This window comes from Leuciscus leuciscus (genome assembly GCF_965113295.1).
Source record: "Leuciscus leuciscus genome assembly, chromosome: 24".
Lineage (NCBI taxonomy): Eukaryota > Metazoa > Chordata > Actinopteri > Cypriniformes > Leuciscidae > Leuciscus > Leuciscus leuciscus.
In genome coordinates this window covers 9385725-9411884 of record NC_138723.1, presented here as the reverse complement: position 1 = coordinate 9411884, position 26160 = coordinate 9385725, and the positions used below count along the sequence as shown (strand labels likewise).

At 37.4% G+C, this 26160-nt stretch overlaps 1 protein-coding gene across 5 annotated transcripts in view; it reads right to left on the bottom strand.

Annotated features, from left to right (window-relative positions):
• Positions 1–26160, bottom strand: part of strbp (spermatid perinuclear RNA binding protein) — a 101640-nt gene that overhangs the window by 11219 nt on the left and 64261 nt on the right. For 3 of the 5 annotated variants that reach the window (XM_082158798.1, XM_082158800.1, XM_082158797.1), the window contains exons 6-18: positions 22736–22880; positions 17035–17126; positions 16519–16614; positions 15214–15325; positions 13825–13922; positions 10229–10334; positions 9661–9744; positions 8434–8645; positions 5460–5609; positions 5045–5179; positions 3967–4107; positions 3563–3695; positions 2000–2050 (exon numbers count right to left, since the gene is read on the bottom strand). In XM_082158798.1, coding sequence (XP_082014924.1) covers positions 2000–2050; positions 3563–3695; positions 3967–4107; positions 5045–5179; positions 5460–5609; positions 8434–8645; positions 9661–9744; positions 10229–10334; positions 13825–13922; positions 15214–15325; positions 16519–16614; positions 17035–17126; positions 22736–22880 — 1555 coding nt within the window. The remainder of the gene's footprint in view (positions 1–1999; positions 2051–3562; positions 3696–3966; positions 4108–5044; positions 5180–5459; positions 5610–8433; positions 8646–9660; positions 9745–10228; positions 10335–13824; positions 13923–15213; positions 15326–16518; positions 16615–17034; positions 17127–22735; positions 22881–26160) is intronic. The other 2 variants (XM_082158799.1, XM_082158801.1) reach the window with 1 other exon arrangement.

The following is a 26160-nucleotide window of genomic DNA, read 5'->3' as shown; positions in this document are numbered from 1 at the left end:
ATAAAGCTGAATAGAAATATTTTTTAAACTAATAAAAATGACAAAAGCACATAACAAAATGACTAAACTTTAAAGAAATAAAAAATAAAAGCTAATTTAAAACATTAATAAATATACTACATAAATAATACAAATGAACTGTTCTGAATGTGCCTTCTCTGCTGTATAGCAGTACAGTGTGTCCGAAACACAGCCAAACAGAGGCTGAAACACTGCTGAGATGTAGAAGTGTACATCTGAGGAACACTTAACTACTACGCGCACTTCTCTCATCAGTCAGAGCTTTCTCTAGTCTAGTATGTACAGGCGGGTGGGACTCAAGTTTGAAGATTATACTGTGTTTACTAGAATATTAACTGGGGATGCCAATTTAGAAAGTTGATTTAATGTGATTTATTATTAAAAGAATTAAAGTGATCAATTTAAAGGGAGAGTTCACTCAAAAATGTTAATTCTCTCACCATTTACTCACCCTCAAGCCATCTCAGATAAACACAAAGAAGATTTCTGAGAGTCCACATAACGCCTGCTGCTCGGTTGACGCATGAAAAACCACACACAGCAATCGTGACCGTAGTCCATACAACCCCAGTGGATGAACCAATGACTTCTGAAGCCAAATGATTGGTGTGTGTAAAATATATAACACTTTAAAATGTACATTTTTATTCCGGTCATGAGAGGGACAATGTGACACGTGACATACATGCTTTGTGAAGTTCACACGAGAAAATGCGGTCCTCCGTGCTTCCACGTTACTCCTCAAGTGACCTTCAAAACGCATTAAAGTCACAACACATTGTCCCTCTCATGAACGCTCATACCAGACACAATGATTTACAGAAAAGTTAAAAATATATTGTTTTGCTTCATTGATTCTTTCACTGGGGTCATGTGGATTATAGACTGCGGCAGACTTTCATCATATGGACTCACAGAGATGGAGGGTGGCATGAGGGTGAGCAATGAGAAGAATTTCATTTTTGAAATATCTCTTTTAATATTATAAACATGCCCCCTGACCTGTACAGGAATTAAATAAGGGATTTTGCTACTAATGGAGCGATTCAAGCACATAGTAAAGGGCTGTTCACACCTAGGATGATAACTATAATGTTAACTATATTTATAAAGTTTTAATAAGTGTACTAATTCCCTGAAAACAGTGAAGTCCACAACTATAACAATTGTGTTGGAATCACTTTCAGAATGATTTTTCCCCCATTGTCAGCCAATCAGAATCCACCCGACTCTAAAGAGCGCAAGCATTTAAAGTGGACGCTTGTATAGTATATGTTAAATCATTCTTGGTGCGAACATGCTTTTAGATGGCGCAGGGTGTTATTTAATGGTGTCTTAAAGGGATAGTTCCCCCCAAAAATTGAACTGTCATCATTTACTCACCCTTATGTTTTTCAAGCCTTTTTTCCAACAATTTTTTTGTCTCTACAATGAAGGTCAATGGATTCCAATGTTGTTTTTTGGAACCCACTGACTTTAATTGTGTGAGGAAATACAGATTTGAAAATGATATGAGGGTGAATACATGATGATAGAATTTTCATATTTGGGTGAACTGTCCCTTATTTGTCAGCTAGTCGCAGTACTAGTCTTCAAACTGTGCTTAGCGTGACCTCTCCTCTCAGGCCATCATGCCCAGCGGCTGCTTTGAATGGTGTAACTGTGTGCTGTAGACAGTAGCACTACGCTGACGCTTCGAGAGCCGCCCAGAGTCAGGAGAAACGGGCCAAGCGTCGAGCAGGCAGACTAGACGAGCAAAGTCACACTCAGGCCAGGTGCAGCAAGTCTTGCTCCAACCACAATTAAGAACCAAAAGGTTATGGTTCAGTTCCATCGTCCAGGGAGTCGTTTCTCTACGGGATTCTTTGTGGGGGTTTGAAAGCCCAATTGGAGAGCTGAATGGGGGAGTAAGTGGGGGCAGATTTGGACCCTAGACCCTGACTGGAGGAAGGGAGGACGGGAAGGAAGGGGTACGTACCGTATGCAGGAGTGGCGGCCGCAGCGCTGTACCCGTATGGGGCTCCAAAGCCTGTGAGAACACGGTATTCATGACGGACGGGGAAGTAAGTGTTAAGACTCCTTCACAATCTTACTGACATGAGTCATGTGAAAGAGCCTTTCTGAATACTATTATATAAACTATAAATTGATTTACATCTACTCATAAACAAGCAAATATGGATGCAAACAGTGTTGTGACAAAATACCATGTTAAAAACAAGAGTTGGTGTTCTCATCAAAATGAAAGCTTATTGACCAGATAATTTTTAAAGCTATTGAAGCTATTAATTAAAGCCATTGAATATATTTGAAAACATTTTTCATCATTCCCTAAAAATGTTCAGATAAGTGAAGGAAATATAAATAAATAAAAATTCAGAATAAAAAAAATTAAAAAACACTTCTGTATATTGTTTGGAGATTAGAGACAATATATCAGTTCCATATCAGCGAAATTAAAGATTGTTGATAGTATCGGTCAATTGTACCTGAAGCCGAATACTATGTTCAGAAATGAAATGATGCAATGGAGCCTCTAAAGGGACATGGTGATGGGAAAAAATACGAGATGGGAGGACAAAATAAATTCCAATGATTTTGCGTTCTCTTGCAATTATATAGTTGTGTAATTATATAGTATATAATTTGTGGGCATCAGGGATAGCTACCAATATGCTGCGTATTGAAATCGCTTTTGAATGAGCGCTTGCTTTTTACTTTCCTTTAACTTTCGCGATCACGCATACTCTGTGTATAGGGAGCAGTGGCACTGACCGCACATTATACAAGACAATTCCGCCATTGTCCTGTCAGTCATTCTCCTTACCCTCTTCACATGATCAGTGAAATCTAACTACCGCAGCAAACCCAACCATGTCCCTTTAGGGGCTCCGTAGAATGCGTTTTCCGTGCCTTTCCGAATTCGGATTTAGGCTTCGGGGCGCATTCCTAATCAATAGCATTTAAAACAATTGATTTTAGTTTTCAGTGTATTACACAAAATAGTACTTTACTGTTCAAAAGTTTGGGGTCTGTAAACATTTATTGTGTCTCTTGCACTCACCAAGGCTGAATTGAATTGATAAAAAAAAATTACATAATTAAACAGTAACAGTGAAATATTATTTCAACTTAAAATGCTTATTTGGTGCTCAAATTCTTATCAATATTGGAAACATTGTGCTACTTAACATTTTTGTGGAAACCGTGATACAGTGATTTTTTTTCAGGATACTTTGACGAATATAAAGTTCAAAAGAACAGCATTTATTTGAAATAGAAATCTTTTGTAACATAACAATTTGTCTTTACTATCACTTTTGATCAATTTAAAGCATCTTTGCAGAATACACAAGTATTCATTTATAAAAAAAAAAAAAAAAATCTTACTGACTCCAAACTTTTGAACGATGGTTATAGGTAAATTGGGGCTTCTTTTATAGCAATGCATTGTTGCATGCAATTTTACATGAGTCAAAAAAGTGAACTTGAAGTAAACAGGCTTTTAGTCACTATAGAAAGACTGTCATCAAACACACACCTGGCGTGACGTATCCCGGTGCGGCCGCAGCGCTGACGAAAGCTCCTCGCGTGAGAGTGGGTCTTCCTCGTCCTCGTGCGGCCTGGACCGCGGCGGCAGACACAGCAGCAGCTGCAGCTAATGCCCCTTTACTCTACAACACACACACACACACACACAGGCTTTAATGAGCACTGAGAATCTACAGTAATGCCACAGTGTTTTATGTGTAAGGTTGCCACAGATTGATTTCTGGAGAAAAACGATGAGTTAGTCTGCAGGTCCCAGTTTCATCCAGGATATCTTTATCACAGAATATCTAATCCAGCAGTCATGAATCACCAGGCACTGACCCCGGTTACTGGAGAGACACACTGAATCTGGACATTATTGATCACTAATGGAAGCAGCAACTGATGACCTACCGGAGGGATTATTTTCTTCTTCTTGTTTCCAGCAGCATTAGGCCCGGAGAAGAGTTTCTCTAGAGCTGCGAGGGCAGCGCTGGCTTTGGCTACTTTCTTATTGGGCCCTGCGCCGCGAAACTTCTGCCCGTCGACTTCCACCTGCCAACGAGAGCACGGGATGAGGAGGGTTGAACAGGAAATTACATCATACATCAGTCATCAATGACTGGAATGTGAGATGATAAGGTGCTTTCTTTTTAGAGGTCGATCGAAATTGGATTTTGCTGATATGACGACAATGTTTTCAAAGAAAGGCAATAAAAAGATTGTTATGCTGATACTAGTCAAATCCATATATTAAATGTGTTATATAATGTTCTTTGTCTTTCCTGTAACGGGTCGGCCCTGAGAGAGGCTGCAAGAGTTTACTTTGAGTAAACCAGAAAAGTTTATTTCGTAAATAAAATACTAAAATATCCAGAAAAAAACACTGTATGCATAATACTTTAAGACTTAATTATAAACAAGCCTGAAATACACTGGGACACTTATTTTGAAATGTCTATGCGTCACTGCTCCCGGCTCATTCAAAAAGATAAGAGAGATAAGCACTCTTACAGCCACTTACAAAACATTAAAATATTAACACCATAATCATTTTCAGAATTCATCAATAGCAGATCAAAAGGAATCACTTAGCATACCATTTTTGACTTTGAAACTCACATCACTCAATTAAATTAGAGCCTTTTGAAGTTTAATAATCACATTAAACCATATTGCGATTCCTGTTTTACGTCCCCAAATTTGCAGCAAGACCTCTTGAAATTATAATTAAGACTTTTGTTATACCAAGACTTTTTGTTATACTTTTGTTAAAGTCACCATAAAATCACACCTCTCAATCTGAGGCATCACTCATATCTGCATGTTACACAACAAATATTAAAATCTGGGTTAGAGGTTTGTTCAAAACCCTCAACTCCAAATATGACTAATAATAACAGCGTTAATGCTCGTTTTAGCAAACATCACAAATAAACAGTATTGTATTGCCGAATAGGGATTAAGAGGTACATGTGTGTTTGAGGCCCACCTCCATGACGAAGCGTTTGTCGTGACTCCCTCCGCTCTCTGAGATGAGCTCATACTTCAGCCCGCGACGTTTCTCATTGAGCTCCATGACCGGGTTCTTCCCGCTGGCCGTCAAAATAGGACCCTGAGTTCGCACCTAGATGCAGAACATGTTATTGAACTGAATCAACACAGACTTGAGCTGAATAATGATACTATTGTCCTCTGTAGAGCTGCTTTAGAGTGTGTTTCAGAATCGAAGAACTTAGTAACATTAACACTGTTATTTTCTTGTTTAGTGCTGTGAAGCTGCATTGAAACAGTTGGATTGCAGCCTATATAAAGCACTTTCTAAATAAATGTGACTTGACTGGAACAGTAAAAACATTTAATAAACGCTTGAGTAAATGTGGAGTTTGCAGTTTGTGTGCTTGTACCTCCAACGTGTTGGAGTTGTCTGAGTGTGATGTGTTATTGCTTGAGTGAGTGGACGATTCGCTCTTGCCCTCCCCGTCGGACTTCTCATCTGCACTCATGGAGTCCAGGTCTGTGTCGAAGCCCGTGGGGTAACCCATCGCCTGTAGCACCTACACCACACGTCCACAAAACATCGTCACACAACAGATCCAGCATGGAGATCCAACAGGACATAATGAGAGTGTTTGTCATGTATTACTCGCCTATGGGTAGGGTTGCATCAGCCTTCTTTAATAACTTAAACTGGAACATAAAGTCCACACTAGAGGCTTAGAACTGTAACTACTAGTTTGTAACTAACTCAGTACTTTATTAGGTTGCACCATTTGTTCTCAAGGCAGAACGTAGCTAGTCGTTCATACACTGTAAAAAATGATTTTGTTGTTAATAAAACAGATTACTGGGCTATTTCAGTATATGTGTGTTTAAAGGATTAAAGTCTGTCAAATAAAACAAAGGCTTATTGATGTAATTCAGTCAATTCAATTTTATTCTAGCCATTACTCCTTGTTGGAGGCTTACGTAAATATTTAGTTTATACGTAGATTTACATTTCAACTATTTTTTAGTGTTGCACCATTAAACTATTTAGTAGTGTGTAAATTGCAAGCTCTTAGTGCCCCTTTTCTTCAAAACTTTCAATTTAGGCTGTTGCTATGCCACATCAGTCCTCATTTTACTTAAAGTTTTTATCGAAAATTACACAATGATCCAAAAAAAGTCAAGCTTTAAAGTCTCTCGTTTTGGAAGTTTTGTTATGAAAGTATCACAAAATGATGAGACATGCTGGGAAAGATCGGTTCATCTTTGTGGCCATCATCAGCATGAGCCGGCGGAATCAAAAGAAGACCGTTTCTTGGATACTGAGGTCATTATTGATTGAGAAATCATCACATCGAAAAGACTGTGCTTGTATAAAAAAAGGCACAAAACAGATCTGTGCAAATTAAGCTGGATGTTTAACCAAACAAAATCCTGAATAACTTATATTATAGAAATACATAAACTGCACAATATATTAGTACAATATCAGTTGTCAGCCAATTATATATACACTACCGGTTCAAAAGTTTGGGGTCGGTTACTTATTATTATTTTTCTCTCTCGTATGCTCTTATAGTATCTTATGTTCACCAAGGCAGTATTTATTTTTTTTATGAGACATACAGTAAAAACATGAATACTATGAAATATTACAACTTCAAATAACCGTTTTCTATTTTTATATATTTTAAAATGTGTTTCTTCCTGTGATAGCAGAGCTGAATTTTCAGCAGTCAATACTCCAAAAGATTGATGAATAGAGAAAGAAAACATTGTCACTTGATCACTTGTACTGCTATTGACGGCTCATATCTCACAGTTAGGGTGAATGCATGCTTTAAGTGTGTGTTTACACAGGGTAAAGGATATCATAAGAGCAACAGGGGTTCATTTGTCAGTCTGACCCAAATTGGGGCTGCTGGTACTGTTAATGGCTGCGCTCACAGAAAGAGGATTAGTGTGGTCTTACGCTCCAGAGCCTTTGTTCACAAGCACTCTGGGATTACATAGATTTTAGCTCTTTTTGCATCCTGGGAATCACTGGTGTGAGTGTGTGGGAACAAGCTTTACTGGTCTTCCTGAAGAGAAGCACACATAGCTGTAACCTTCTACACAGTGACGGGTCATCTATACCGCTAACAGATGGATTTAACCACGGTCATGTGATCGAATATACATCTAATAAGAGCTTAACACTAGCACAACAACTAGGTCTGTATATGTTGGCCTGATCACACTGGAAAAAGTGTAGTATATGAATATTGTAATGGAACAATTAATCGAAATGAAACTGACATATGGCATTGAGCAATTATAAAATCGCAAATGCTGTGATTCAATTAATTAAATATGTGTTTTGTGTTTCAGAATGAAGCGCGGCACTGTGTTCATTTACACACAAGCAGCTCATGATCCACGTGTTTTCAGCGACTCGGTTCACAGTAAATGTTGCTCCACACACAAACTCCAGGTCTGCATGTGATGAGTTTGGGTCGCTCATAAATAAAAGCCCAATGGTTTAACATTTGAAAAGTAAGAAATTGAGATATAAATATTGTAATTAATTTTTTTTACTGTAAAATAAAAATTATTATTATTTTACTTAAATATGTATTGTTTCATATTTTTATTATTATTATTATGATGATGATTTTATAGTCATGTTGATACAATTTCAAAATGGCAAAATTGTGCAGCCCTACAAACAAGCACAGCAAACTGGAGCTTTAAAAAAAAGTCCTGAATTTAACACCTGGGAACTCTGAAAATACATAATATGGACAAAAAACAATTGTTAGCTCTATTACTAATTATTAAACCTTTTTGCCACGTTTATTCAATGAGAGCGCAGAACGTGAAGGGAAAAATGGATCAACGGGATCAGGAAAATAGGCAACTTACTGAATTTACATCGCCTGCATCAGCACTGTGGCTTATTGTGGATATTGTTAAAAGGAATAGTTCATCCCAACATAAAAGCTCTGTCATCATTTACTCACCCTTACCCAGTTTTTTGAAACTCATATGAATTCCGTAGATCATAAATTAATAAATTAGGCAGAATGTCCAAGCTGCTCTTTTCCATACAAGTGTGTAAAGCTACAGTATCAGAAGGCTAGAAATAATATAAATAAAATACCACATGGGTCACATGGATTACATTTATGGTGCTTTTTTTTTGTCCTTTTTGATGCTTTACAGTCAACATTCACTTTCATTGCATGGAAGAGAGCAGCTCGGACATCGTGTAATTTGTCCGCATATGGGTTTCAAATAACACAAGGGTGAGTAAATGATGACAAAATACTAAATTGAGTGAATTAATCCTTTATTTCCTTACGTAATCCTCACCACTCCAATCACACGCCTCAAACTAAAGTCCAGATGTACCTTTACAGCCACGTGCAGCTTGGCAGTCTTCTTTGAGGAGCCAGAGGCTTCGTAGACAGTGCCGTCGACGTCTACAGACATGGTGAAGACGGGGGCGTGAACCGGACCTGACTGAGACAGCAGTTTATACTGCAGCCCCGGCCGGATCTGGTTCAAGCGCATCAGAGCGTTCATGGGTTGATTCGAGTCTATTGCTTTACTGTCAAGAACTGCTGGAAGGGAAAAAGAACAGAAATAAGCGTTAGCAATTACAGCGAAAAGGAAACGCTCCTTAGACACACAGGTCGTCTTCTAACTTGGTAGCATCCCTTCGTTCCATCAGCTGGCTAATTGTGAAATTCTGCTGCTTTGAAAGCAATTTATTTGAGTCCAGCGAGGAGCACAGGCTGGGGACAGTAGCGCGGCTCCAAGAGAAATTAAGAATCAATGCCATTGATTTCCCAACGGTTGTCTGCTTCCTGTACGAGAGAGCGAGAGATGGAAGTGCAGGAGGATGTGGAGCGAGAGGGAAGGGACGCCGCAAATAAAAGAGTCGAGTGAGAGCTCTACAGCTTACAGAAGAGATAGCAGGTGAGAGATTAGAGGTAAGAAACAGCAAAGGAAAATAATAATTCTGAGGTGAGGGAAAATGAGACGTGTTATGCGGTAATCTTTCTAGAAAGAGGACAAAAGCTTTTACAGCCGAACAGGGGAATAATAAAGAACAAACGACTAGAGAATGCAGGTTACTGTATGAGCGTGTCCTTGCTGGTTTAAAATAGGACATTATATTTAAGGCAGACACATTTTTCCACATTATATCATGTACTAAATTCATGCATTAAACTGACAGATGACATTTAAAAATTAAACAAAAATATTGTATTAACAAATATTAAATAAAAAATAGAAAATAACTTACTCATAAATATTATACATTTTCAGAAAACCTGACTAATAAGAACATTTTCTAATGCCCAGTGTTGATACTGTTCTCTACAGAGCATATCGTTATCTGCTGATGAATGGCAATGACATAAAACATAATGCAATTTAATGATAACAAAAAAAAGTTTGCATAAATTAAGACTTATTTTGCACAATATTTAATAAAAATACACACACACACAAAAAAAAATAATCAACCAGCAAGCGAACACTGATAATGAAAAATGCCCACAATCTCAACAAAAATCAGTAAATTAACCAGTTTGGACAATATATTTGCCTATCATTACTCAGACGGACCTTTTCTCAGGTTGCGCTTCATCTTCTTGATGATGTCTTTGTCGTCCAGCAGACCATCTTCATAAGGTCTCTTCAGCCCTAGACCTGATACAACACAAGAGTGAAGTTAATGTGCCGATGAAAACACACCGACACCGAATTACTAAAACACATCGAAAACAGACTCATAGAGCTGTATGTTAGTGTAAAATTTCTAAATTATTTACATTATTAAAACAAATAAAAGGTAAAGTATGTAATTTCAGAGGCACTGAATGGATTTGCAAAAAAATATGACTGTTCAAACAGGTTTCTCAAAAACTTCCTCTCTTTGATTGGACAATCAGACAGGCCCACCTCAAACTCAAACACCATTGGTTGACTCAAAGTTACTGTTGTCGGGCAGATCAGGATATTCAAACAAATAGATTGTTTTAAGAGCACCAGTTTTCACACTTTTCACAGATATCAACCTACAAATGACGCGCTTAATAGTTATATCTACAAATGAAACTAGACTGAGTATTTAAATATTGGGGAAAAAAGACACACTTCAGGTTAAAGTAATGAATTAGGTATGTATGCTCACCTTCTTTATCTGACCAGGGGTATTTCTGTGAAGGTTTACTTGAGGGGAGAGGGTCCATTTCTAAGACCTTATAGATCTGCCCAAAGGCCATAAGCCGCAGAGCATGCTGAAACACACACACACAAAGATTATATATGTTAAAAAGGTATCAAGTAGGGATGTGCCGAAGCAGAATACTATTCAGAAAGGAAATTACACATTCTATGGAGCCCTTAAAGGGACATGGTGATGGACAAATATATATATATATATATTAGTCCTTCTATAATTGTATTCTCTCGCAATAATAAAGTTGTGTAATTATATTGTATATAATTTGCGGTCATCAGCAATAGCTATCAATATGCAGGGTATTGAAATCGCTTTTGAATGAGCACTTGCTTTTTACTTTCATGATCACGCGTACTCTGTGTATAGGGTGCGGCGAGACTAACCGCACATTATACAAGACAAGATATTTGTCAATAACACTCAGGATCTGTTGCGCATCAAATCCTCCGCCATTGTCCTGTCAGTCATTCTCCTAACCCTCTTCACGTGATCAGTGAAATCTGATGGACTGTAATTTAACCACTGCAGCAAGCCTAACCATGTCCCTTTTGGGGCTCCGTAGAACGCGTTACTCATTTTCCATGCCTTTCCGAATTCTGATTTAGGCTTCGGGGCGCATCTCTAGTATCAAGGTTATCAAAGAGCAAACCTAAATTATCTGCTCCAGAAAAAATGGTCTCAAAACATACCCTGAACACACACACACACACACACCCACACAAACACACACACACACACACACACACCCACACAAACACACACACAAACACTTGTTGCTTATTATTTTAATAATAAAGCAATAACTCTGCTTGAGCCCAGATAGCGCCTGTAGATGTGGAAGATCGGGCACTGAATCACCGTGTTCAGAGGAATTATGGGGCAGACTGCCTCACAAATAATTCATGCTACAACTAACTCGCATTAACTCATCTCAACAGATATTGACAAAGCTGTTTACTTTAGTTATAGCCCATTAGGAGGCACCATAACTTTGGTTCCAAACGTATCTCTAGAAAGATTTGAAAGCCCATTTTGAGAAACACCTTTAATTACAGTAATCAGAGCATCTGTAAGAATATCATCACAGAACAGTTTACATAATTGAAGTGGTCTTTTTAGCATTGTCCCAAAGAGGCAGGGGGGGCACAGCCTAAACAATATTTTGAGGCGAAAATGGGAGAAGGGTGATTTAATGTTAATAAAATTCCTAGTTATTCATTTCATTTCATGTCTCAGAATGTGCATTTCTTGCTTGTAAATTCACCACAGTATAAAACACCATAAAATATCACTGAAGTCAGAAGCACTGCTGCTCTTCCCCGAGCGCTCAGAATCTGCCGGTGTAATTACAATCTTTCGGAAACTGTGCTGAGGCGAGTCTGAGGGGACAGGGAACTGGAGGGGGAGGCACATCCATAGCCGGAGTCTTTTGCCTCCGTTGACAATCACAGAGAGTAGCCAATTATGGATAGTACAAGACATATTGAATATCTGATCACCAACATATTGACCGAGTTACCATTCGAAAAGCAGCTACAAATGAAGAAATAAAGGAAGACTCCACGCCTAAGTCGGATATAGGCGACAGAAATCAGCTTCACTAAAGGGCTGAACGTGCTCTTTTAACACGGACAGATAAACCCCATAAAACTAGATCGCTTCCATTATAAATCAACAAAGCCGTCCAACACTGCTAGTGGCCGATGTGCCTTCACTTCTATTTTTGACTTTTTTAAAGGTTCATACTTAAATGCTTCAAATTAGTTTTGTAGATAAATTAAAACTGTAATTACATTTGAATTTACTTACAGTTTTTGCTATATCATTTTTATTGTTTATTTGATTTTAATAGTTATTAATAATTGTTATATAAACTAGCAATAAATAGTTTGGTTTCAGTGAGATTTTGTAATGTTTCAGCATCATTACTCCAGTCTTCAGTCTCACATGATCACAGAAAACATACTAATATGCTGATTTGATACTCACGAAACATTTCTGATTATTATCAATGTTGAAAACAGTTGTGCTGCTTCATATTTTGGTGGAAACCATGATTGTTTTTTTTTTCCTGTTTTTTTCAGGATTGTTTGATGAATAGAAAGCAGAAGAACAGCATTTATTTGAAATCAATTGAATGATTTCTTCCTTAATTTCAAAAAAAAAAAAAATGTTATGTCAAATGATTTCAGCTGAAAGTTAAATTGGATACATAGTTATTTACCAAACTTTCCCAAGCTTAGCATTGAGATTAAAGATGATTAAGTCCGTAGTTAGTAAACATTCAGAAAGTTTCACAAAGTATGTTGTTCCTAATGTAAAGTTTTAAGTGACATTTAAGGTTAATGAGCAATAATGGCATTTTAATGAAGCAAAATTTACATTGTCCTTTCAGTGATTAAACACGCAGCTTATCTTTAACTCATGAACTCGTCATCACGGAGTAAATTATAGCTATGAGCACCATCTTTTAGTCTCATGTGTCAACAGAAACTCTCTCTTGAATGCAGTATTTCTGCAGGTATGGCACATTACCACAATGCATCTCATTTATGACTACGGCTAACTGCAGTAAAAACATATCCTCATTTACACCCGCAATATTCCCATAAAGCATCTCATTCACAAAAGTAGATGATGAATAAAACAAATACATTGAATCATTTTTTCCCCAAAAACATAATACGCTTAAAAATTATTGCTGTTTTCCTTTTTTAACAAGGAAATAATACAATATGATAAAAATGTTAAGCAATAAAAAAAAAAAATCAGTGGTGTGTGTGTGTGTGTGTGCTGAACCTCTTCGATCTGCTGCAAAACAATTAGACACATTGTGATTCTGATCTCGACTGCATGAGCGTTCAAAGGAAAAGCAATACAGAAATCTACTCAGAGATGCAGCTCACACACACACACACAGTCCCCAGGGCAGGAGTAAGATTCACAGGCAGACTTTGTATCATTTTCCCACGCTCATTAGAGAGCCAATCATCAAGGTGCTCAATCGGTGTGTGTGTGTGTGTGTGTGTGTGTGTGTGTGTGTGTGTGTGTGTGTGTGTGTGTGTGTGTGTGTGTGTGTGTGTGTGTGTGTGTGTGTGTGTGTGTGTGTGTGTGTGTGTGTGTTAGGGCTGGGTGACGCAGAATATTCACAATATATTTGAGAATATTTTGCTGATGATATAAAATCAAATGATGAGCTTATGACAGGTTTTAACACTACCTCTGAGATAAACTTCAGTTGCAAAAATGGGGTTAGTTTAAACTGATTTAAGGAGACATGACTCACTGCCAACTGTAATATCGTGTGCATATAAGCCGGAATCACTGATAGGACCAGTGTGTGTGTGTGTGTGTGTGTGTGTGTGTGTGTGTGTGTGTGTGTGTGTGTGTGTGTGTGTGTGTGTGTGTGTGTGTGTGTGTGTGTGTGTGTGTGTGTGTGTGTGTGTGTGAGAGAGAGACACATGGCAGTAATCTAGATAGCACAGATGAGATAAGCGCCTCTCTGTCATCCACTGACACCTGCATCTCACACACACTGGCAGTACCTGTGCATTAAACGTGACGGCCTCTGCTTCCTCGTCCATCATGGCCGACAGTGTGTTTGTGGGCTCCTTCTCACAGGGATCATGCAGGCCCGGCCCACCTGAGAGGAAACAGAAGAGGGTCATTATTCACACGGGAAATATAATAACAAAATACATGATTTATATAACTGACACAGTTGAGCGTTGTGGAAGCTACTGGAAACTGTAGTGTTTCATTATTTAGTTACTCCCCGTCACTGCAGGTCAGGAGTTAATTAAACCTTCAAGCGAACCCTTATCGTTTAAATTATGCCCTAAAGGTACAATACAGATATACATTTTTTTATGTTCAAATAAGATTATATATCACTGTGGGACGGGCTTATTTCATATGCAAGCCAATCAAATGTTAATGCTTGCATCTAGTTATTAATAATTAAGCGAGAAAAGAGTATAAGAGTAGAGAGGGATGGACTAGTTGTGTCAAGAGTAGATAAATGAGGCTCCATTATTCCTCTGGGCCTCAGACAGGAACTAGAGCTTTGCAAATGAAACCCAGATCTGATAGTGACACCGCTGCAGTCATCACACCGTACAGGACATGCCCACACTTATCTTGCATATTCAGGCTTATTTATAGTCTATTATGATGAGGGATCCATTAATACACAACAGATCATTTTATAAAAAAGTTTTTTTATATTTTTTTTATTTTTTTTTATATTTTCATTTAAAACAGCATTCATATTAAAACTCTGACATCACTGTCTAACAAGCTTTAGGTTTACATCTGAAAAATCAGGAATCAGATTATTATAATGTATAATATAAAATGATTACAATATATAGTTCAGTACAATGTTTTATTTTAAAAAGGTTAAAACTAAATGTCCTACAGCACTGGTAAACAAGCTTTTTACATGTAGCTGATACATTATATACAAATTAAATATATATACTTTTATTCGGAAAATATGCATTTAAATGATCAAAAGCGACAGTAAATATCTCTCAAATGAATGCTGTTCTTTTGAATGCTGAAAAAACAGAAATTTGCATCAAACCATCATATTAGAATGAATTCTGAGGGATCATGTGACACTGAAGACTGGAGTAATGATGAAAATTCAGCTTTACATCATGTATTTGTTTTCCTCATATATTACAATACAAACATGTATTTAAAATATATTACAATAGAAACCAGTTATTTTGAATTGTAATAAATATTTCATAATATTAATGTTTTTGCTGCATTTTTTATCAAATAAATAAAGCCTCATTCAGCATAAGAGACTTACTGACCCAAATGTTAGATGTTTACAATTTCGCTTATAATGGATTTTCCAAAATTCATTTTGTTTTTTTTTGTTACTCATTTTTATGGCTTCTCTGTGGAAGTGTTCATACCTGGAAGCAGTATGCCAGAGGCGAGACACTCCATGACCCGGCGCAGAGCCTCTCCAGCTCCCAGAGGTCTGTTACACGTGGCGATGGCCTTTTCACATATTAACTCCAAAGGCTGAGGACAAAAGAGCAAATCACTTTTCAAAGACTGATTTATTACACAAAGAGCTATCAAGTCATCAAAATGTGCCCATGGGCCACTGGGATGAGAGATTAAATCTGTGTTATTTATAATTATAAAGTGGACAGATCCAGTCCTGGATGTTGATTGGCTACTGAAGTGTTTAGACATGCTAAAATACGCAAAATAGCTTTACCATGACAGGAATAAATTACAGTTTAAAATATATTCAAATAAGAAACGGTTATTTGAAATTGTAATAATATAACCACAATTTTACAGTTATTACTGTATTTTTTAAACAGTATGTACGCACTGTATACATATACACACACATACATATACACATATATATATATATATATACACACATATATATATATATATATATATATATATATATATATATATATATATATATATATATATATATATATATATATATATATATGCACCATTTTTAGCCACTAGATATGCAAAAATGACACTTCATAACGATAAGTTATTTTCTAAATATGGAAGCTCTTCGAGTTACATTTGTGTTTTTGCCACGTTTCTGATTTTTTTTTTAAATACAGTAGTGCAAAATTTGCTCAGTTGCTCAATTTTTATTTTGGATGACAAAGTGCTATGCAATTTTTATATGCAATAAGAACTTGTATGACAAATGAAGTATTTTCAAAGTCTTCACCACATTAACGGTTTAAAAAATGATGTTGAACTGTAATGGCAGCTTGAGGTATTATATATTTAATCTCTGATGCAAGAATGCATTTTAAGTTGCTGTCTTAAATTTTTTTACACAATGTTGGATGTTTAAGTCATTTCAACTTAAAACACAAACATAAAATTGAAAATTGTTTAACTTAGTTGAGTTAAAGCAATGTAGAAACATATGTTGTCAACTTATTGATCATTTTTTTTTTTTTTTTTTTTTTTTTTTACAGTGTACAGATTAGAGTTTTGGGATTAAAAATAAATGTATACGGGAATATGTCACTAATCCATATTGCTGCACGCCGTGGCTCCATTACACACTTGAGCCCCAATTTTCAACAATTCAACGTCAATTAATCCTTACTTTCCAAATTCTATAAACTGAATTCTTATTGGCAAATTTCACACCTAAAGTTTTACTGTATCATCACTGTAGTGTTTGCAGTGATAAAGTCAATCTGACTACTCACCCATCCTTTCAGAGGTTCCCACGCCGGGACTCTATTGCACATGTCTCTCAGTATTCGTAAGACGATCACGCACGACTTTAGGCCGTTAACTCTAGCCTGAGGAAACCAGAGGGAATCGGCCAATGAGCTGAGAGCAACAATCAAACTCAACCTTTAACCCCTGAATCTCTAGATCTTGACTATGTGTGTGTGTGAGTGTGCAGGTGTGTTCAGCTCTGGTCCGTGTTGTGCGGGTGATGGAGGAGGGGGCGGGGCTTATGTCGGTGGGGTGGGAGAAGGGAAGATACGGTGCAGGAAAGCACTAGACAAATCCTTTATGATGACAAGCAGGTTATGGACAAACAAAAACAGGCAAAAGAAAACTAAAAGTGTAACAATTGCTTTTGTAGCCTTACGATACGTAAATGTTCGTGATGAGGTGTTGAGCGTTTGGAGAGCAGGAGGAAATTGAGGAAAAATGGCATGTAGTTTTGGGTCATAAGGCTACAATAACAATGAGAAGAAGTGAGCGCCAACCTGGAACCATTTGGCATGTCGCAGAGAGGCCAACGCCACCAGGCACCTCTGTCTATCCAACAGGTCCGCCGGCTCGCTCGACTCAACGCTCTCTATCGGTGAGAAGAACGGGACAGGAAATCAAATCACACACGCGTAGACACGCACGCACACACACACACGCACACACACACACACACACACACGTGATGAGGGAGGGGCTGTTAAGGCACAGCAGGAGGGAGAAAGGAGGAAGCCAATCGGCTCAGCTGGTCCAGTGCATCCAAAAGAGATGAAACCTCAGTGCATCTCCTTGGCTGGCTGGAAACTGGAGGAAGGATTCGCAAAACGTGTTAGCATGTGCCAAGTGTTATGAAATACTAAACCCAGCCTAAAACAAGCCAAATGAGGCTGTTCAATTGACGTTACACACTATCCTAACCAGGCACGCCGTAATGCAATTTTAATTTTATTGTGAGAATGTTTTGTGCTAATGAGCTGCAAAAGTCACAAGCAAAAATACATTTTGAATCACTTTACTAATATATATTTTTGTTTTGTTTTATGCAGAATAGCTCCGCCCACAGAGCACTCAGATTGGGCCAAAATCCCAGTACCAACAGATGCATTGGTATTTCTTCAACTTTATGCACTTTTATGCCAATAAAGTGTTTTTTTTTTTTTTTTAAACCAACAGATTTAAACTTTGTTATATAAAAGGTCACAATAAAACTCTTGGAAAATTAATTTGATTCATATTTTACAGTGTGTAATTTCCAGTCAAAATTACTCAAAAAGTGTGGAGATATTATCTTATACATCCAATTAAACACAAAATGCTAGAGTATAAGACTTTTTCAAAATTATTTTGTTTTTAAAGAATTCTGCATGTGAAAATTATTAATTTGAGATGTGGTGTAAGTTACATGTGCTGGTTCATAAATGAGTACAGTGAAAAAAGACAACATTCTCCTCTGACTGATTTATATTACCATTCAAAAGTTTGGGGTTGGTAAGATTTTTCAAAGTTTTTGAAAGAAGTCTCTCATGCTCACCAAGGTTGCATTCATCTGATTAAAAATACAATAAAAACAGTAATATTGGGAAATATTATTACAGTTTAAAAGAACTATTCTCTATTTGAATGTATTTTAAAATGTAATTTATTCCTGTGACGCAAAGCTGAAATTTCAGCAGTCTTCATTTTTTGGATCTGACCAATAGAAAGCTCAAAAGAACAGCATTTATTTGAAATATAATTTTTTGGTACATTATAAATGTCTTTACATTCAATCAAACTTTTGAACAGTCGTATACAGTGTTGGACATTGTTAAAAGACTAACTAAACTAATGAGAGTGTGAAAAGCATCTTTTCGTTTCTAAAAGTCTATATCTGAAGAAATCTGCACACTGAATAAAACATCAAATACTTTCTGATTGGCTGCATCTCAAAATATTTTTCTAATTTCCTGCGTCGTGCCTGGTTAGGAGTAAATGTCAAAAGCATCAGCACACGCTAACACCCTCAGCGAATCCGTGCCAGTTTGTGCTTGGATTGACACTGGAGTAATGAAGACATGCAGTGGGTATTGTTATAGACCAGTCACAACAAGAGAAGAGATCGCTCGCACACAACACACACTAACATTTTGAGTTGTCAGACCATTTTTCTTCATCTCTCCCACCCAAACAATACATAAGGTTCATTCTTCAACAACGTTTGCTAATCTTTTCTTACATTGGCTCAGTAGGTGAGCATCTACGTACCAGTGAGACCATCACATTGTGTTCCTCTGCAGATAAACAAATGGATAAAAAAGAAAAAAAGACAATGCTGCCGCAGTGTAAATCCAGGAAAAGGCGTGCAGGTGTACGGGGGTTATTTAGAGATTATATGATGATAACTGAACCATTACTCTTTCATAATACTCTCTCTGGATTTTAATCAGAGCAGCCCAGCTGAGGATGGTTTAAAGAGGAAGATCTGTCAGAGTGATGGAAAGGTTTAGCCCGCCCTCTAATCAATGACTCACACATACCGCAAAAATCAACATCAATCCATCATTGATCACCCCACAAACTTCCACATATTCAAAATGAGACAAATGCTTCAGTGCATTGTTAATCTGATCATACACAAACACAAGTGGAAACACATACAGAGGGTCTGAGTCTGAGACATCTAGTAAACCGCCTCTATTTTATGTTTTTGAGGTTTAATAGATTTTTTTACATTTTAAGAAGTTACATTATCAGCGAAACAAAAAGCTGAATTGAAAAAGTAATGAATCACATATTTACAATATAGACATTTGGACTCCACTATATTTCACCCCCCAAAAAATTAAATTAAATTAAATTAAATATATAATAATAAAAAAAATTAAAAAAAAAATTTCATTCAGCTAGATAGTAGATAGGACCTTTTTTTTTTTTTTTTTTGACATTGTTATGACCTCAAGGGTGATTCTTTTTGATGTATTACAGTAAAAAAAAAAATTTAATACAATGATTCTGTATTTAAATCAACAAATAAAGGGGAAAAATTTAAGGGGCACTTTGTAATATTGACAGCTAGTGGTTGAACAGGGTACTGCAAATTCAAAATATTGTATAGATTTTTCCCCCACCCCCCTCCTCCTCAGCCTCGGATTGCCAGATTAAGGACACGCAAAAGCAGCAACGAGCCTTACAGTGTAAATTAATCAGCTAATGTATACGTTTGCAATGTTTTCAATACCAAGGCTTTTCAGGTCGGGTAGAATTCACAATCTGTGACCCAGTTCCTTTGCTGGCTTCCATCGCACTGTTTTCTGCCAACTGGCAACCCGGGGAGTCTAAATACTATTGTGTAAATTGGCAGTGGGCGGGATAAAACAGATATTACAACATGAAACGCACACTTCGAAGTAGAATAACTGGCTGTAGCATTGCTTTTCAGAGAAACAAGTATGTGAACTTAATATGTTTGCAGAGATGTAGGAAACATGCTATGATATTTTTATGGTTTAATACAGTCCGTAAATGTCATGAAATAACATCACGAATGTTAAATATCTTAATGGTCCTAAAAACAGCCCCCATTGTTCTTTTTGAAGAATATAGTTTCTTATCTTATATAGTTTCACCTAGTGTGTGAGTGTGAGTGTCATGTGCTGTATGCAAGTGTGTATGTCTGTGCACGAGCTGATGAGAACTGCCCATTCGGGCCGGTCCTGAGATTGAGCAGTTTCTCAACGGGACAGGGCCCTTGACCTGGTCATGAAAATACGAGGTGCTCTTGTGGTGATCTACAACCCATCGCTCCATCTCTCCGTCCCTCCCTCCCTCCTGACATCTGTCATCCCACACTCCAGGGACAGTGTCCACATCTGACACATCTGTTAGATGGATGAGGTGTGTGCTGGCACAGGTATTGATTCTTCAACCCGGATACATTCTTTCATTTTCCTCCCCCTGCTTCCAACAATCCACATCAAAGAGGATGGCGGTGTGAGCAAACCAATGAGAGTGTGTGTGTCAGAGAGAGTGAGATTAAGGCACGCTGGCCTTGATGCAGCACAAATGCTATTTTGTGTGGCACTGCTTTCAAAAATTCATAAAAAAAACAATTAGCATCTGACCAAAATAGTATTTCTTTCCCAATGCTGATAGCAATGAATAGAGAGAAGGGTAGTCGATATAAGGCTGAAAATGTAAAAAAAAAAAATTTAAACAATATTTACTTTGGAGAATTGAGCATTATTTATTAACAGTGCCAATTTTTATCTGTTATTTGGCAGTGTTGATCATCTCAAAATGGCCAAATATTGGCCAGTATCACTAAACGCAAGTATAAGTTGCATTTTCTGTGCTGCCACTAGGGGTGCTATAAGATCAGATAGTAGTCCGTTTTTTTAACAATCTGAAGCAACAGTTCTTGCCGAGTAAATTGATTCAAGTTGGTTAAATGGTTAACATATCTATAGTTAGCTAACTGAATAACTAAAGGTGAAGTCACAAGAGGTCCATTGTCTTTTGTCAATAGTGTAGCGATATATGAAATCACAGCTCACACAGAAGTCAATTTCAAACCAAGCAACTTTCTGTTGGTCAACATGGCGAGTTCAGTTCACCATGCAAAAATCTGCTTGGGAAAAATCTTTCACCCTCATGCAAAACTCTAGATTACGTGGATTCCTATTGAAATGCCTGGATTAATTCACGCAAACACTGGCAAATGTGAATGGTCCTTAAGACTGAGACTTTTCTCGCATTTTCATTTTCTATGCTGATTTTAGGTCAAAATTTGCAGATTTTCAACACCGTGTTCAACACAGTTACCAAGCATACTTCATTACTTGGTAATCAAATTATCACAGTTATATTCAGCAGAAATCTGTGGTGGTACTTATGGAAATCCATGAAGGTCGTAACAATAACACTTCTAGGTAACTATCACCCTCTTAGGTATTGAGGTTTGCTACTGCCACTGCAACCGAAGAGCACTCAAGCATGTACAACAGGGCTGCAACCTTTTTGTTGGCAAAGCATTTGCATATTTGCATAGAGCGACAGAATGTGTATGACAGTGTGTATGTGTGTGAGTGTGTGTGAAAGAGGCAAGGAGCCTGTGTATGAGGGAGAGAGCGAGAGAAAGAAACAGCCCGTTTCGCACCACTGCAGCTCTAATTGTTATAGCCTAAATGCCATCCTCTAAAGATACAACCGCTTCGGCTGTCAAAGCGGTCAGTCACGGGTCACGGCACCAGAAACTCCAATAACAGACTTCCATCTTGACTTAACTCGTGTTCTGAGCTCAAATGCCTCTGCATCAGGAATTACCGACCCTAAGCCCAAATTAGACTTGACATAACGCATTCATATTAATGTCAAGACTTAGAGAGATAAAAAGTGTGGATTAAAAACAGGACGAAAGTGAGTTAAAGGGGTAGTTCACCTAAAAAAAAAGAAAAAGTCATCATTTACTCACCTTCATGCTGTTCCAAACTTATATGACTTACTTTCATCTATGGACACAAAATAAATTAGTTTGTCCACACAATGAAAGTCAGTGGGGTCCAGTGTTATTTTGGACCCCATTGACTTTCATTATTTGGACTTCTTTTGTGTTTTGCTAAAGTAAGAAAGTCATACAGGTTTGAAATGACAAGAAGAGAATTTTAATTTATCAGAATTATCAGATGAAAGGCAGGAAAACAACACGACCCCTACCAGAATTGTACCCAAAGTGCACTGGGCTGCTCTTACTGTCCAGGTTGAGTATGTAATATGGATGAAATAAAGGATAAACAGTCCCGCCCTACATTGTTCTTGACTGAATATTCGGTTGCACTTCATAGTGTCCCATTACAGAAGTGTTGTCATGTTGTCTCTTATGTCTGTGTCTACTCTCTTACTCTCCTCCCGCTGTTGTTCAGCACCCCCCGTGAGCGGCCCCGCGGGGTCAAGAGTCTAAGAGCGCGCAGACCACTCAACCTGCTGCTGAATCAGCTCTATGTGTGTGTGTGTTGACTATAAGATGAGTCCAGTGGTGTGCGTGCTTTATGTGCACGGCCCTAAGAGAGTTCTGGATGCAGAGTAAGGAAGAGACTAAAGCTCGTTCTTCTAATGGACCATCGCTAAAAATGCACACACAAACATTCATCCATCCCTCCCTCCCCTTCACCTCCTGTTTAGAAAAGAAAAAAGAAAGGAAGTAGGTCACATGCAGGCTCAAACCTTGCTCCTCCGTCTCAAGGTCGTCTTTCATCTGCGGGGAGGTGAGCATCACCTTCAGTGTGAGTTTGGGTTCTGTCGTGGTGCAGACCAAGATGGCGGCCTCGGGAATACAGTGCTGTATCTCATACTTCTCTTCTGTTAATTTCTGTAGGGGTCAGAGTTTAAATTCCAAAGGGTCAAAAACATGCAAAAATAACCCAGAATGAATGATCATATCTATGGCTTTATACTAGTGTAGAGTTGTGAATTATTTAAACGGATCATTTCATAGAAAAATGTAATTTCTTGCTCTGTTATTTGGAAATTATTTGATGTTTAATATAGACAAGGGGTGTCTCTATACACTGGTGTTGACAATAACCCAATAACAATAGGCCACCATAATCATGTAGCAAAAATGTGTTAATATGACAGTTCCAATGTTGACAAAGTACCTTTTTTTTCCTCCCCGAGCCTATATCACTTACTGACACCGAGCTGCAAAACTGCCCACATTAAAATTATGTGAAATGTTAAGACAAAATCTAAATAAATAAAAAGTATAATTTCGCAAATCAGGCTTTTATGGCTCATATATTATGATATAGGAGAATATTGAGCTCATACTCAATGAGGAAAAACATTTACAGAGGCCCAAACTGAGCAAAAATATGCAAATTGGTGCAGTTGCGGATATTTATATAGCCAAAAGGTAAGATGAAATTCTGATTGCTTGTAATATAAATCAGTGGGGTTGTATGTAAATTCAGTGAGAGTATAACAGATTATATATATATTTTAAAAAGCATCTAAATATCACTTGTAACTATATCTCCCAATAATATGTTTAGTAAGATGATATTTAAATGCCTAGTTTTATGATCAAAGCTCTGATGTATAATTTTTTTATACTCACAAATGTGATTATGGATAATCAAGTAAAAGTTGTTTCAGTCCAGTAAATGTTCATCTTGAAATATACAATATAAAAGTTATTCCTATGTTTACTTAAATCATTAAAGATTTCAGATCAAAAAGACATGTGTACCACCACCTGAAGGGGGACGTCTTTACAATTTACTTTACTTGTTAAAAAAGTATGAACTATCAGACGACAGAAGGCTTGTAGTTCATTGTGTACTACAGTCTTTTCAGCAAAGTTTTGCCCAAGGCTTTATAAGGTTAAAAGTGCAGAACACACCTACTGAAAACAAACTGGACAAGAATCTAATGTTTAAGGCTTTTTGTTATCACATGACCACAACTGGTCACACCATCACAATGCATTTACAAACCAGACAGCACAGATGCTTACTATAATGTTTAACGTAATCCGGTTTGATGTGGGGAACCGGTTTGTAATCCATTCAATTAATTCCAGCCGCACATTTCCAATCCGTCTGGTCTTTTCATGTAAACCAGAGGATCAATTACATCGCCCAGGCCCACCACAGTGACCCTTGAGTTTGTTTGTGTGTGTGTGCGCGTGCGTGCGTGCGTGCGTGTGTGTGTGAGAGAGAGAAAGCCCCCCCACCCCACCAACCAAACACACACACACACACACACACACACACACACGCTTGAGCACACAGCTGAGACAGGAAATGTGCATGTCTATCACTCAATCGCTGACTGCTACAGAGAGAAAGAGGAAGAAAGTAAAGAAAGGTAAAGTAGGGGACTGCCGTTCCATTACGAACAGATCCATTATACGGAGAGTTGACCTGCTGGCAGTGCAGTCTGCTTTAATGGGATTTCTGTCTGGATGGGGGGGTTCAGACTGGGTCACCGCAGATCACCCCACCCTCCCGGCCTGTCCTAAGTGTCTAATTAGGGAAACCGGTTGTTGGCAGGTTTAGATTAATTACACATGATGCATATAAATAGAGCAGGTCTATTTTGTATGTTGCAGCTTTTTTTCTGTATGGAAATCTGCAGTTTCATTTCCCTCAAAACACTTTTGAGTCTACAACCCTGGCAGTGTAATGTGTGTGTTCACACTTGGCATGTTTGGTTGGATTAAAATAAACTCTTGTGCGATTGCTACAGTATATTAGTGCGGTTCATTTGAATAAGTGTGAACGCTGCCATCTGAACCCTGGTGCCGTTAAAACAAGCGGACCGAGACGCTGAAAAGATGAGTCTCAGTCCACTTCCAAACAAACTCTGGTGCAGTTCAACTGAAATATGAACGCAACACGGACCAAAGACATCTAAACAAACCAAAAACAGGATGGGATATCACAAGATGTGACCTTAAGAATGCCTGGATCTTCTCGTCAGATAGGAGCTATGTTTATTTGTACTTTTTTGGTTCTGTCTTAAAAACGACAGTGTGAATGCTAACCGAACCAGGACTAAATGTATCATTTATTTATTTATTTTGGTCTGGATCAAAAGAACGAAGAGAACCAAACTATAAGTGTAAATACCCTAAAATACATTCAAACATGCAGTCTCCAATAAAATCACAAAACATCATACACATTAAACTGAGACTAGCTTGATATACTGACTTACTGAACTTGTAAAAGTTACAAAGGAATTACATTGGTAATGTAAAACCGAACGTTCACCTGCATAAACCAGTGCTATTATTACAGCTTTAAAGCTTGAATAACAATTTGTTTTGTGCGAATTCATAAGCGCGAAAATGCACATTTTACTTTCTCGCTTTCTGATTTTAAACCCTCTGGGATGTCTTGTCCTATAGAGACCGTCCCATTACTCTCCTACAGTCTAAATTAATTACTGAAAACAAATTTTTGACAGAATTTATCTGAGATTCAGTGTAATTCTAGTATAAATTATATATTATTATTCTATTTATTATTTATTTTAAATGATAATTTTGTTACGTGCTTGTCAGTTTTATTATTTTTTTATAGTTATTTTGTTTTAGCTTTACTAATTTTAGCACTTCAAATGAAACATTTTATTTCATTTAGTTGCCAAGTTTTAATCTAAAATGTAAGTTTTATTTCAGCTTTATTTCAATTAATGAACATTATATGTTTTTTGTTTTAGTTAGCGATAAAAACACCTTTGAGTTTTTTTGAAAAGAATAAAAAAATAAGTGTTTGTTGTGCAGCAATTTGTGTTTATGTATTGCAAATAATAGAAACGACAGAATCCGTTACAGTTGCAAATGTTCAGGAGAAATTGCAACAGTACTGCAACAATCGATTGGTAACAAAGAATTACAAATCACCTTCACAAGCATATTTTAATGAGTGCATTACCACAATACATGCTTCATTATTAGCAAGCAACAAACGCAAATCCAGAGGAAAAAAGTGTTCAATTGTAGACAAGCTTCTCTTGTTCTTCGGGGCAAAACTAGCCGCAGTGTACCGCAGTGCAGTTTTTTAACAGATGAAACGCAAACAGTAACTTTTTGAGTGTATATTTAGCCACGGCAGATCAAAACTCCACCAGTAAAGGAG